The sequence below is a fragment of the Motacilla alba genome, chromosome 2 (genome assembly GCF_015832195.1).
Source record: "Motacilla alba alba isolate MOTALB_02 chromosome 2, Motacilla_alba_V1.0_pri, whole genome shotgun sequence".
NCBI lineage: Eukaryota > Metazoa > Chordata > Aves > Passeriformes > Motacillidae > Motacilla > Motacilla alba.
Window position 1 is genome coordinate 129,507,294 of NC_052017.1, and position 13,658 is coordinate 129,520,951.

The window sequence follows — 13,658 nt, forward strand, 5'->3', positions numbered from 1 at the left end:
CTTTATCGCTCTCTACAACCACCTTTAAGGCGGGTATAGCCAGGTTGTGGGGGGGCAGCCCCTTCTAGGAAACCAGTGACAGGACGAGAGGACATCAAGCTGTGCCAGAAGAGCTTCACTTTGGAGATTAGGAGGCATTTATTCACAGAAAGGGTGGTCAGACATTGGAACGGGCTGCCCACCCCCGGAGGCGTCTAAGAAAAGACTGAACGTGGCACTTAGGGCCAAGGTCTAGTCGACAGGGTGGTGTTCGGTCATAGGCTGGATTTGATGACCTCAGATTCCAACCCCTCGGCTTCGGCCGCTCCCGCCACTCCCGCTCCGTTCGCTCCCTGCCACGTCGAGCTCGCTGCCTTCCCCGCCGGCACCGCCCTTGGCTGGGCTGGGCCGGGCCGGGCCGGGCTCTCCAGGGAGGCGGTGGCGGTGGCGGCGGGAGGTGCGGCCCCGCCCCGCCCCGCGCGCGGCGGTGATGGCGCTGGCGGCGCGCTGCGGCGGGCGCGCGGCGGGGCGGTGACGTCGCGCGCGAGGCGGAGGGCGGGGAGGAGGAAGAGGAGGAGACCCGGGCGGCCCCGAGGCTGAGGCAGCCGCGTTCGGCGGAGGCTCCGCTCCCGTCCCGTCCCGTCCTACCCCCACCCCCGGTGCCTCCGGATCGGGCGGGCCGGCGCGGCTCTCCTGAGGCCGCGATGCGCTCGGCCTGAGCGCGGCCTCGCCGCCCCGCTCGGTTCGGGCCTCTGCGAGGCCGGGGACCGCGATGGCTGCGGGAAGCTGGCAGGAGGCGGCGGCCCGGTGGGCTGAGGAGGTGGCGGCCCGAGTGCGGGACGCCTTGTCGGGCGGGCTGGGGCTGCTGCGTGCCGAACTGGGCCTCGAACTGGGCCTCGACCCGCAGGCGCTGCCCACCTGGCTCGCCCTGGCGGTCCCGGCCGCGCTGGGGTTCGTGCTGCTGGGGCTGCTGCTGGCCGCGGCCTGCGGGGGCGGCCTCCGCAAGAAGCCGGCGCGGAGCGCGGCCGTGAGGAAGGGTGACGAGGCGGTCGGCGCGGGCCTGACGGCCGGCGGGGGCCAGGGCAAGTCGGCGGGCCCGGGCCCCGGGCAGCTGAACCTCAAAGGCGATGAGCAGAAGAAGCGAAACAGGAAGAAGCTGCCCGAGAAAGCGGCGCGGGTAAGAGGGGTGGGAGGCCAGCGGGGGTGAAAGGCGAACTGACAGCGGCGGGACCGAGCGGGCAGCGGCTCCCAGCTGGTCCCAGTGGGGAGGCGAGGGGGGTCGCGTCTGGCGAGCGGCCCCCAGCCCGGTTGCCGCTCCCCAGGCCCTGTCGCGGTGGGAAGGATCTGGGTGCCGTAGAGCTCTCCCCGGGCCGCCGAGCGATACTTGCCTGTGAAAGGAAGGGTGTGCGGGTCCTGAGTGCTCTGGAGCCGTCTCAGGTCGTCTGGGTTACTCTGTTACTTTGAAAACCTGGAGAAGTGGCGCTGCCGCAAGTAAACTGCAGGTTAATAGCCCTGGGTGAAGAAGAAAAGGCTGGCTTTTTGAAAGCATTTTACTGTAAACAAAAATCATACGAAAACTGCTATTGCTATTATTATTCACTGAATAATAGGGTTAGCAGCTAGTAGTGGAGACCTTAGCATGGCTTAGAATTTCAAACCAGGAGTTGTAGTCTAGGCAGGTAAAGACTATTGGAAGCAGCAATCTAAGCCCTATAAATGCTGTGATGATTCAAACTTGAGTAAGGTTTTTGCTTTGTATTTTCAATGGAACACGTTAGTGTCAATGTTGCTGTGAGCGTGCCTCAGTAGGAATGTGTCTCATTTAGTTATTACAGTAAGGATCATCTCCTTTAATAAGGAAATCTGTGTCTTAGCAGCCCCTTAAAAAGAGATCATTCCTGTAATTTATATTTTTTTAATCCTCAATATGTAGTGTGGGAACCTTCCATCTTTGACGGTATGTGTCCACTTAAGAGAAAATTAGTAGAATACAGAAATTGTCAACTGTCCTTTTAAAGCTTACAGTTGTCACAGTTTTGGGGCTTGAAGGGATTGCTTCTATAGCTTTTATATTGTTAGGATGTTTGTAATCCTATTTATGTCCAAATGGATTATAGGAATGAAAGTGTAACAGATGTCCCTTGCCTATTACAACTGTGTCGTATAATTATATCTTGCTCTATAAAATCTGAATTGTTTCCCTAATAGTGAGAGAAAGGAGAGACAATGGGTTTGTGTCTTCATTTGAGTCTGTGGCGGCATTAAGATTTGAGAAGTTTGGAAAACTTTTTAATGAGAGTGTAAGGCTAGAACATCTTAAACAGAAAAAAAAAAACCAAAACATCTGTGTATGCCACCAACCTGTCTTTGAACACTGGACTTCTGAAGTTGTTTCTGGAAGTTGCAAGAGGCTGAATGCTGAGCACCAAGAAGAGGAAACATGATTCAGAATCTTTCCAGTGTAGCTAGGTTCTCCATTTTGGAGGACGCATGCTAAAGATGTAATTTTTTTCCCATCTTGAGAAGCAGATACTTCAGGGTCAAATAAATATGTTATGCTTTCTTGAAAACAAAGACTAATCCTAGAAATTAAATCAAGTTTGCTTCATTTATTTTGTTGAAACTCCAGTATGAAAACAATAAACTCTTGCAAGTCATTGCTGAAGGCATTAAAAATGCCAGAAGATTGAGTGAATAGGTAGATACCACTCTTGACCTGACAATGCTTTGTAGTATACAGCTTCATAAAAACAAACTTGGGTAATTTTATATAAAAAATATCTGACATTTTTTGTGAATGTAAATAATTGTACTCTATTGAGCTTGGTTTCCGTAGGCATAGGATAAAATTAAGGCAATGTAAGAGCAAATCTTTTTGTAATCAAAAGAGCAAAGTATTTTTTAAACTGTCATTCTGTATCAATAAGATTTTAAAAGTTATTCTTATAGTACTTGGTATTCATTATTTCCATGGTGAGATGGAAAAAATCCTACCTTCTTCCCAAAGGAAATGCACAAACTGAATCATTAACTGTAGTGCAAATAAGTTTATATCAGTGACAAAGTTTAATAGGTCTGCCTTGTGCTCATTTTCCAAGATAAGTTTAGGGAGACCAATATTAGCATGTCCCAGTGTTTTCTGACTTACATGTGAAAAATTCTCAAAATAACATTGGAAACTTAAAGATGCAACAAAAATTCTTACAGATTGCTGCCTGGTGATTTTCATCGTGTGTTTTGTATGCTGTGATGCTAATTCTGAGGGCTGGGAGGGGAAAAGAGTAAGCCTATTACCAGTAGATTTACTACAGGGCTTGCTATGACAGGGTCTAGATTTCCATTGCGGGCATTTCGGAAAGCTTAGAGCAACTGGTCTGTGGCTTTAAGAACACACTACAGATGTCTAATTAAAAGCTGTAGGGTTACTTTAATACACAGTTCCTGAGCTCACTATATGGCAGGTGATGTGTAACACTCATCAGTCAGGATCAGAGGTGTTCTTCACTGTAGCTTTTCTGAGGAAGAGCATTAATTGGTTTTTTCCTTGCATGTGGCTTTATTCAGTACCTGTATAAGTAGGGTACAACTTACCTCATGTTCTTAGTAAAATAGGTTTCTTTGAATAGCAGCGCATTGACTGAATACAGTACTACCTGTGAGATTCTGTTTATTTACTTGCTGTGAACAGACTGAGAAAAAAATGGAGCTGAAACTGTTTAGCATTCATTAACATTAAAGTTTACAGAGCCAGTTCTGGCTTTCTCAGGCTGCTTGGAGCAAGGTATCATGGTGTCTTTACATCAGATTCTGTGCAGTAAGCCTAAAGCTGTTGGTTTTTTTTTTTTCTTTTTTCGTTTTTATTTTAACTTCTGGAAGAGGCAGAGGTCTTTGGCCTCATTAATTTTTTTTTTCCTGTCCATAAAACTTGATAGTTAATTTTGATTCTTTCCCCTTCTGAATAATTACTGTGCCTCTCCTACTTCAGCAGAAAAAAGGTGAAGCTGTTCTTATGTGGTTTCTGTGCAATCTGCCAAACACCACAGAAACTTGAGAGTAGCTATCTTCTGTGCTCTGCTACCACTTTAGGAAGCCATTCACACCATCTATTTGTAGGTGTGGAAAATATCGAATTGACTTAGTACTTCCTATTGTTTGTCATGCACCTGGAGAATAAATGCTGCACACTCTAGTAAAATATTTGCATTCATTTGAGGAAGTTTCATATTTGGTCTGCTTGAAAGAACTTTCTGGGCTTTGGCTGTTTATTGCTTATGTGCACTTAGATTGTGTAAAGACTTTATACTTTCAGCTGGTACTCATGTGTTGGTTTGTGTATATGTTAGTGGTCAAATGGCAAAAGTAGGGCTCTAGGATTCTTCGGGCCTCATAGAGAAAATTACTTGGTTTCTTTCTGAAGAGAAGCTTACAGAAAACATTGGTAAACAGATTCTTTCATTGCCAAGATATTCTAAGCAGAGGTATCTTTATAATGTGTAACTGAGGATTTTGGCTAATACAGCATTGTAAGATTGAGGTGATGGCAATTTCATTAATAGTGTTTGAAGCATGAAACTGAGTTATCCTTTGCACTACCATGTTTAAAGAGTACTTTTTGTTTTGACAGTCTAAGCAAAACCTTTTCTACATTTGGTATATCTTAACACCCTCAAATGAATGTGTGTGGAAAAAGGTTTATTTAAGTATAGGAATTTTAAGGTCCTCAGGCAAGAAAAGCATTCAGTAATCAATGCTGTTACTGGCAACATTACTTCTGCCTTGTTGCATTGTGCCTGGCAGCTTTAAGATGACGGTAGAAATGATGGCAAATAATAAATTGCACAATTTTGAGTTAATTAATTTTGTCGGTGGATGTTTAATTTATTACCTGTAAAGTTTTAAAATTTGGGCTGTGGTTGTCTTTTTAAAATTAAACATTTCTGAATAGTGTAGAAAAACTTCCTTCTATCTCACTTCTGTTGCTTTCTTTGGTATATCCAAAAATGGTCACATGGATTTTGGTTGAAATTCTATGATTCATCTATGGGCAGAAAATAAATATGGAAAGCTTCCACTGAAAAGGAGGATATTACAATTAAGGGATGTATTTCTCCTGAGTGTATCAAAGTCCAAGTTTTCTGAAATGTTTCTAAAGATTGGTGTTTACATGATCAGATGACCAGACAGCATTTTGAACAGTCATGTGGATGAATTTTTCCAGAGGGTTTTTAATGGATATGAATTAGTTTATTAGTTCAGAGAAAGAGCTGAAGTTTTTTTTTTTCAATTAAATATTAAAACATCTATTTATTGAATAGTTGGAAGGTATTAATAAAGTACTTTTCAATTTAAGGTACATATGTAATAGCTAAGAAGCAAGGTACAGAATTTAAAAAGTTAGTTTGCTGTAAAATTTTTGATACACATCCAAGACAAGATGCATCAAATCGGTGATCTAACTTTACTTCTGAACAGTCCCTGGAGAAAATAGAGAGGCATAAGAATTGAGTTTTGGCAATGAGTTATTTTCAAGATTAAATATCAGTTCTTTGGTATCCCTGTGGAATATACCAATTAGGTGGACTTTGTTGAGAAGAACTTTTAGAGAGAGTTCCTAGACCAGGCTTGTAAAATATACTTTGTTTTCAGAAGGGTGAGGGGAATGTACTGCATATTAGCTATGAGAAGTCTAGTTTAAAGCTGGTTGTTGAAGGAGGAGAGGGGTTAGGTGACCTGATCTTTCAATTTCTATTTATAGTTACTTTGAAGAAGTTGGCATGCTTGCTAACTACAGTAAGCAATACTATGTTATGCACTAGTGAAATCATGCCAAGGGTGGTTTGTAAGCATAATACAATGTGGCAAGACTTAAATGCCTGTAACAGTTAAATTGAAGATCGGATCTAATATTTGGGGAGTAGGCCACACTAAGTTGTGATATGGCTTTTGTTTTACTTGAAAGCAATTAGGTTTGTGGGATGCAGAGTTATAATAGCTTTTGGGTTTTTAATAGCAAAAAAAATAACTGAAGGTGATAGAGCTTGAAATTTATTTTGAAAGAATTGCAGGAATTAAAGAAGCTTTGAAGTAGCTATTTTTTATTATTTAGTTTTCAGTCACTCATCTGAGTCATTCTGAACCTGAACCAGTGATATTTGTGTGGACTCTATCTATTACTGTTCTTAACAATTGTTTTCCATGCAGTGAAATTAATGGTGACTGTAGTATAATATTTTCATATTTTTTTGCAGTTAAGCAGAGTAACTTCAGACACAGCCTTTTGTTAGAAGTTAATGATTTCTAAATTACTACATTTCTTTGTGGGGAATATGTAGGTTAGGGTGTATGCCTTTGCTGTCAAAAGTAATGTAAAGACTGATTTAATGATTGTCCAGAGTTTTAATTTTGTGTTGAATAATACACGCTAATTTTCTTTCCTTAATTGTGTGAGGGGGAAATGGTAGACTAATGTAACACCTGTAATCAAGTCTGTCTGAAAAGAACAATGGGCTACCGTGCTTAGTCATGCCTCATGTTTGATTTCTAATTTCTGTTCTACTGTGAAGTTTAACTTGTGAAGGAAGTGAGCTGAGAGGGACTTGCATAGAGAGAAATTGCAGATGTTTGTTCAATGTAGAAATTACTTTTAAAAATTAGTCCTCTTGCTGAACTGCTACAAAGTGGTAATTGTGTTAATTTAATTAGATAATTACTGTATCAGTTTTCAGAACAGCTAATTTTAAAAGCTGGTAAAATTCTGAAATTTACCTTTTGTTATGAAATTCCTGGACTGAATAGGAGTGAGATGAAGTGAGAAGACCTGTTCTCTTTCCTTTTTTCTTTCTGTGTCTGGTAAATACAGAATTGCAGTATATCCCTTGAACAACAATCCACAATTTGGTCTGCTCTATTCAATAATCTTACAAGCATTTTTACATCAACAATTGCATTTCAGTAATAGTGTAATTTGAGCTTTCCTTCATCTACTTTCTCTAATTTTTTTATTATTTATGCTCATTGTTTACACAGCCTAATGGACGGTCTTTCCTTGATGTATCTGAAGATGAAGTAATACAAACTGTTCATAAAGACAATATAAAGCAGCCTGTGGATACAGAAAAGAAGAATGAAAAGGTTAGTTATGGATACAAAGCAAAAATGTTGAAGTTTGATTGATAATATTCCAATATCTAATAATTCTGGTTTTGGTTTGAAATCCTGTTACTTATATGAATGAAGAGGCAGATTTCTTACTGTGAGGAGTACTAATCTTATTTGGAGTTGAAAAGAGCTAAAGTAGTATTTTCTAAATTTCTGAGGCATGCCTTATCTCAGAATGTTTGTCAAGGAAACCCTACTCCCAGCCCCCCACTAAACACTGATATCTCTGTTCATCATGTGACAGTGTTAAGCCTACAGAAATAAAGTTTGTTTCATCTTGATGGCTTCATGGGGATGCAGCATAATGATAGTATTGTTAAGTGCCTTGTAAATGGTCTACCAATTGGGGGACTACTATTCAAAGGATTTAGACCATGTGCCTGCTTATTTCTTTTGCCAGATGTATCCATTAGTAATTAGAGTTCTTGATTTTTCATGATAAATGTGAGCTTTGAAGTCTGGTGTTGGCTTTTTTGTTACGCAAATTTAACGGCTACATTAAAAATATATTTTAAAACATCCATCTGCAATGTCTAATCTAAAAGGTAACCTTACTACTGGCAGTGTTATATTTTGAACTGTGAGGACTGGTTTTTATTATATATGCTGTCATTTATGGGCAACACGGATATGCTTGAGACTTTGATAATTTTTTTTTGCTTACTTCTTTAGCTAACATTATGCGTGAAGTTTTCCCTCTGTCATTATTTTCTGACTTATTTTCTTCAATAAAATGCTTTTGTTTAACTATACTGAGGAAAAACAAAAGGTTGTGTATAAACAGTCAGAAACACTTTGCTGTTAGGATGGCGAGACACTGGAACAAGCTGCCTGGGGAGCTTGTATATGCTCCATCACTGGAAGTGTTCAAGGCCAGGCTGGACGGGGCTTTGAGCAACCTGGTCTAGAGAAAGGTGTCCCTGCCCATGGCTGGGGTTGGAACTGGATGACCTTGAAGGTCCCTTCTAATCCAAGCTTTAATAAATACACTTGCTTACCCTCCAGTAACTTATTTTGTGGTTAGTATTTTGGCTAAAAGACTGTATCCTTTTAGTTTGCTGTAGGACTTTAAATGTTTTTGCAATTGGCAAATTGAGTGACTTTTCTGTGAGATAGGTTTGCCTTAAAGTTCCGTGCTGTGTGGCTCTTCCTCTTCTCCATGTTTTGCATATCAGATTGACTTTGCTGGTTTTTTCTCCCAAGAACATACCACAGTTTGAGCCTGAATGAATAACTCTATTTGCAGGTTTTCAAGTAGATTAGGTGTTTAAATCCTAAACTCAACTTCACGTTAAAATTGCAAACCTAGTGACCTAAATTTTAAAATGTGAAGGTGAAACTGCAGCTCTAGGAAATGAGTACCACAAAATGGATGTGGATGATTATTCAAATTGTGGTTTCATATCACTTTGGGGGATCCTGGGCAAAAAATGATTGGGTCAGGAGTAAATTGTTACCCTTCAATTAAAAGCATGCATAAGAACTTCTTTGAACTGCAGGTAACTGTACAGGCTTCTAATTATTTGGTAAGGCTTCTCAGGGCATCTGTAACATTTGTAGCATTACAAATCTGTTGAGGTTGTAGGGGGTCCTGTGTAAGTGTCTTTGTGTACCATCTTTGGGATGGATGGTGTAAGACAATGGCTGTGATTGAAGTTGTGTGTGCATGTGTGTACATATGTGAATGCATATAATATATGGCCTGAAGGGTATGGTTATTTTTTTGTGCTTCAGTATATGCGTTCAGTGAAAATCACACATCCTTTGTGTTTCTGTATTTCTTGGCTGCTTCAGGGTTGTGAATTTCATGTGTGTTTTTCTGCTTTGTGGGAGGGGAAGCTTGGGGTCATGTCTGGGCTCTGGCTGTTCACAGGGTTTATTATTCTGCAATTAGTGACTTGCCACAGGACAGGGGTTTTTTTAGTGTTTAGTGTAAGGGACTGTTCCCTAAGGAATGACTCTGTGGATGAGATGGTGGGAAGTTAAAATGTCATCATCCATTCTGTTTGCAAGCACGTAACTGCTTTGTCTTGAATACTAGAAATGATTACTCAGCTAGGGATCAAGGAGAAAGGTTTATTTTTCTATTGTTCTTGCATGGGGCACAATGCATCCTAAAGACTTAAAAAAATGTGGCAGACCTGCAGTATTCCTCATGTGCTCTTTGGCTGTTGGCAGAGCCAACACTGGCATCTTTGTGTGTTGCAGAAGGTGACACTCTGAATGCATAGACTTCTGCAGAGTGACTGGCTGGCTTGCTCTGGCTTTATCATCTCTTGCTGTTTCCATCAGTTTGGTACTGAGATAGCAACTGGTACAGTACAAAGTTTAGCAGGTGGTGGATTAGTTAGATAAAAAAGGATGGTTCTGGTTTTTCAGAACAGGGTAACACAGTTTAGGAAAGTAAACACGGTTTCAAGATTTGCATACTTGATCTTTTTAAAAACAGTGTTAATCACAAACTTCTTTTTCAACTGTTAAACTTTGATGTTTTCCTGAAAAGTATAAAATTTGATGGCAATACTTCCATAGGAACTAGTTATTTAAGGAAACAGAAGTTACAATTTGGAAGAGTAGTCATCTTGAAATGTTGTCTGGCAGACTTCTGAAGTAATTTCAGGTGATCTCTTAGTACCAAAGGACAGTTGGGTAGTTACGGCTTTGTGGATAGAAACTTTAGGATCTCAAGTTCTAGTCTCAGTGCAGCTGCAAATGGGAGACAAAGGTACAAACTCATTCTGTTTGTAGTCTTTCTCTGTTTGAGCATGAAGAGGTAATTTATAATTAATTTTAATGCTAATTCTCACTTTCTAAAATAGTTTGATGTGTTTATATTTTTAGAACCAATTCTTCTCAGGTTGCTTTTGAAACCAGCCCTTCTCTTTTGGAGGCTTTTCAGAAGTTAGTTAGCTGTAATGTGGGCAAAGGTAGTCTGCTGAGCAAATGAAAATTCAACTTGGGTACATCTATAGTTTGGGTGCTTTTGCCCATTAAACTATGAGCTAATTTTTCAAATCAGTTCCCTGAATGTTATAGGTATGGTGATGCAGCATTGCATATAAGCAGTGAATTTATCATCTCTGCTGCACTAACAAGCTATACTGCTCTCAGTATCTGTGTTGAAGCCAAAGGTTACTCTGAAGATGTGGTAATTCTAAGGCGTATGAACTGCATGCCATTGTGAGGGCCCATAGAATATCTGCAGCAGATGTAGTAATAATGTAGGGGTTACCAATTCTGAATTCTAGAGAGATTGTTAGACACTTCTTGGACATTTAAGACTAGAAAACCAAATCGTGGGAACTCAGGTATGCAGCTGGCCATTACTAGTCTGACTCTGGCAGATGTATTCCAGAAAGACATCCAGCATTCTTAGAATATTTCAGAGACAGTGAATAAGTGAATAGTTTCCCTTATAATATTTGAGTGGAAAACCATATTCCTTTTTAAAGTCGTCTTGTTTTTCATTCATGTTTAGCTGGTAGCTCTTAGACTTGTCTTCACTAGGTTGAAAAGCTTTTCAGTTCTGTGTTTTCTTTCTAAGAAGGCAGTCAAGTCAATTTGCTCCAAGGCTTTCTGCAATATATTTTCTCCCATTATCTTGGGGTTTTTTTTCTCAATACTATCTTTTCAACACTCTATATTGCTACCTGTTGCACCAAAACTATTTGCTGAAGCAGTCATGTCTGTTCCTATTTGTTTAGCTTAGCTCTTATATCCAAGAAGCCATAACTGATGAAACCTTGAGGGAAAAAAAAGTTTGGAATGTATGGGCTCTAATCACAGCTTGTGTATTGAAGTAATTTCCAAGCTGGATTTATTTTTTTACCTTTTTTTAAAGGAGTTGCTGGCATTATTTATTTTTCCATGTGTAACTTTATACTTCTGCACAAAATAAATTTTGACAGAGTAGCATCTGCCTGCTAAACAGCTCATTACTCCTCTGTGACTGTGATGCTGCCAGCATAGCTTCTTCTACCTGGCTTTGTACTCTGCAGCATAAATAATGTTCCCCCCCCCACCTGCCAATTCTGTGCTGCATAAGTCATTCACAGAGGGTTGTTCTGGAGAATCTGTTTTAAATTTATTCCTGTGTTTTAGGAGGGGAAGGAGTTCTGAATCACTATGCTAAGTGATCAGTAAGTAATCATAAAGAAAATGTTTTATTTTTATTCTAGTCAAAGAAAAAAAAGAAATCAAAGGGAGATTCCAAAACAGTTCAGGATACGTCTCGTCTGGATGGAAAGGAAGTTGATGAAGGTACTGAACACAAACATACACAAAATGCAAACATTATGGCTTAAATGCTGTTTAAGATTTACTTATGTTTGGTTCATAAAGAAACATAAGAAACTCATAACTCCATAGTCACGTATTATATATGGAAATATGATCTTGGAAACAACAGTATTTAGTAACTTCAACTGATTTTTTAAAGTAATTTTATAAATACTGAGAAACTATGCATAGTAAGATGTTCATGCTATTCATGTTTTGCTCTGTGAAGCCAAGTATTATCACAGAAAAACTTACCTTTGGCCATTTGTGTTTTCAATCTAAGGTTGGAGCTGACTGGTTAAAATGCCCTCAGACTTCTGTTTGATATGATACAAGCTAAAAATCTTTTCTTCCTCTCTGACTTAGTGATGTTTTCGTTTGGGATGTTTTAGGAGCCTGGGAAACAAAAATCAGTAACAGAGAGAAGCGTCAGCAGCGTAAACGAGACAAGGTGCTGAACGACGGTGGCTCAGGAGAATCAAATCTCCAGGGCATAGAAAACACGGTTACTGTATCCATTGAACAACTGATGCCTACACCATCACTTCCAGTTGGTCTCAGAAAAAGTAAAGGTATGATGCTCAATAGGTCTGTGAATGTGTGCTAGAAAGCTAACTTTACTTGAATGCTTAAATAGTGACTCTGTTTTAGATATGTGTTAGGCCTATTTGGAGGTGAAACTCTTGAAGAAATTATATCAAGCTGTGTAAAAGTACTTTCTCATTGTGCAAAACTCCCCCTTTTCTCACCATATTTTTGGGGAAACTCAAGAGTGTTTTGGAGCAAGTGGCTAAGGCACTGGCCTCCATCCACAATGGTGCGCTGTTGGTTGCTGCACAGCTGCATAGGCCTGTCCCTGTTCTTCACTTGTGCTCTGTGATTCTGCCCTTTGTTTTCAGAAACTTCAAAGGCATCCTCAGCACTGCTGCAGGCAGCACCAACTCCTTAACTTTTTGAGTGCTTCCTTGTGGAAGGTTATGCCTCTGAAGTTCTCTTAAAGTATCATTCACTGCTTAACACGTGGGTTTTTTTTTCCAACATAAATTTAGTAGCATCCTGTACTAAAGCTGCTCATAATGGTAAGGCACATGTGGCTGAGATTTACTAGTCAGTTACTGTAGCTGAGGATTCGATAGATACCGCTGCTGCTATTACAGAAACAAAAGATTGCATGGGCTGGTTTAAAGCATGTGTTGGCACAGGAATTCCTATTGGGTAAAACTGAGAAATAGGTGCTTTAATTAAATGAAACGTGATGTTCTAGCAAAGCAACAAAAAGACTGAGCTGAACAACTGTCTGGTAGCTTGAAACAATTCATTGAAATTTGTATGCCCCACCCTCCTGTTCCACTGACAGTCGTTTGCGCCTTGGCTGAGTGCATAATTGTTGCCCTGAGGACTCGATCAGCTGTTTCCTGTTGTCTTTTTTCCCCCCCTCAGTTTACACAGAGCTTCAAGAAATGGTAGTTCCAACTGTCTTTATGCACTGTTGCTAACCATAACTACTGTAACCTCTCCAGTGAGAATCCTTTATGTATGATACGTTTTTTGTATCTTGTGTATCACCTTGTACAAGACTAATCCAAAAAGAATTTAGCTGTATCTAGTGTTTTTATGGTGAGGTAGATGTTAGAAATAGTTAAAGGTCTGAAATACTTAGAGCCACTTTTTGCTTGTAAATAACAGCCTGTGTTTTAGATTTATGCTCTTTGTTCATTGGGAAAGTAGTTTAAGTTCTTTGAAATCTGCAGATATTTGGTATATGAGTCCTAATTCACTTTGAGAGCATTCTGTCTGCAACATAAACACAAACAATAAAAAATAGAGCATTTTAATTTTATCCTTAAGTTTTCTGGAAGTGTCTTAATTTACTGTAAGGTACTAATAATTATTTTCTTAAAATATTAGTAATGGATTGTTAGAAGATTTTTACAGGTGTTGCTTTTTTAAAAAGCTTCATCTAGCTTTGTTTCCTCTTCTTAATCAGGTGATGCACTTTTGAATGCACAGATTAACAGTTCTAAACCTACAAAGGGGGAGTCATCAATTCCTCAAGGTAAAAAGTCTTTATTATTGGACATCCTAAGTAACTAGAGGAGTATTTTACAGAAGTGAAAACAGCAACTATCAGTGCAGGATTTTGAGTTACTGACCTGGAACTTTACTGTACATCTGGCTCTTTTGGCTGTGCAAATATTATACTTCTATGTTGCAGTTATTTCTTAAGAAGTTTTAAACAGTCT

General features: G+C 40.0%; 1 protein-coding gene across 2 annotated transcripts in view; it reads left to right on the forward strand.

The window, feature by feature from the left end:
- Positions 1 to 506: 506 nt before the first annotated feature.
- The window catches only part of MTDH (metadherin), a 33,932-nt gene continuing 20,780 nt past the window's right edge, over positions 507 to 13,658 (forward strand). The window contains exons 1-5 of one of the 2 annotated variants that reach the window (XM_038127799.1): positions 507 to 1,156; positions 7,006 to 7,110; positions 11,316 to 11,397; positions 11,808 to 11,987; positions 13,403 to 13,471. In XM_038127799.1, the coding sequence (XP_037983727.1) occupies positions 752 to 1,156; positions 7,006 to 7,110; positions 11,316 to 11,397; positions 11,808 to 11,987; positions 13,403 to 13,471 (841 nt within the window). In that variant the 5' untranslated portion in view covers positions 507 to 751. The remainder of the gene's footprint in view (positions 1,157 to 7,005; positions 7,111 to 11,315; positions 11,398 to 11,807; positions 11,988 to 13,402; positions 13,472 to 13,658) is intronic. The other variant, XM_038127798.1, reaches the window with a different exon arrangement.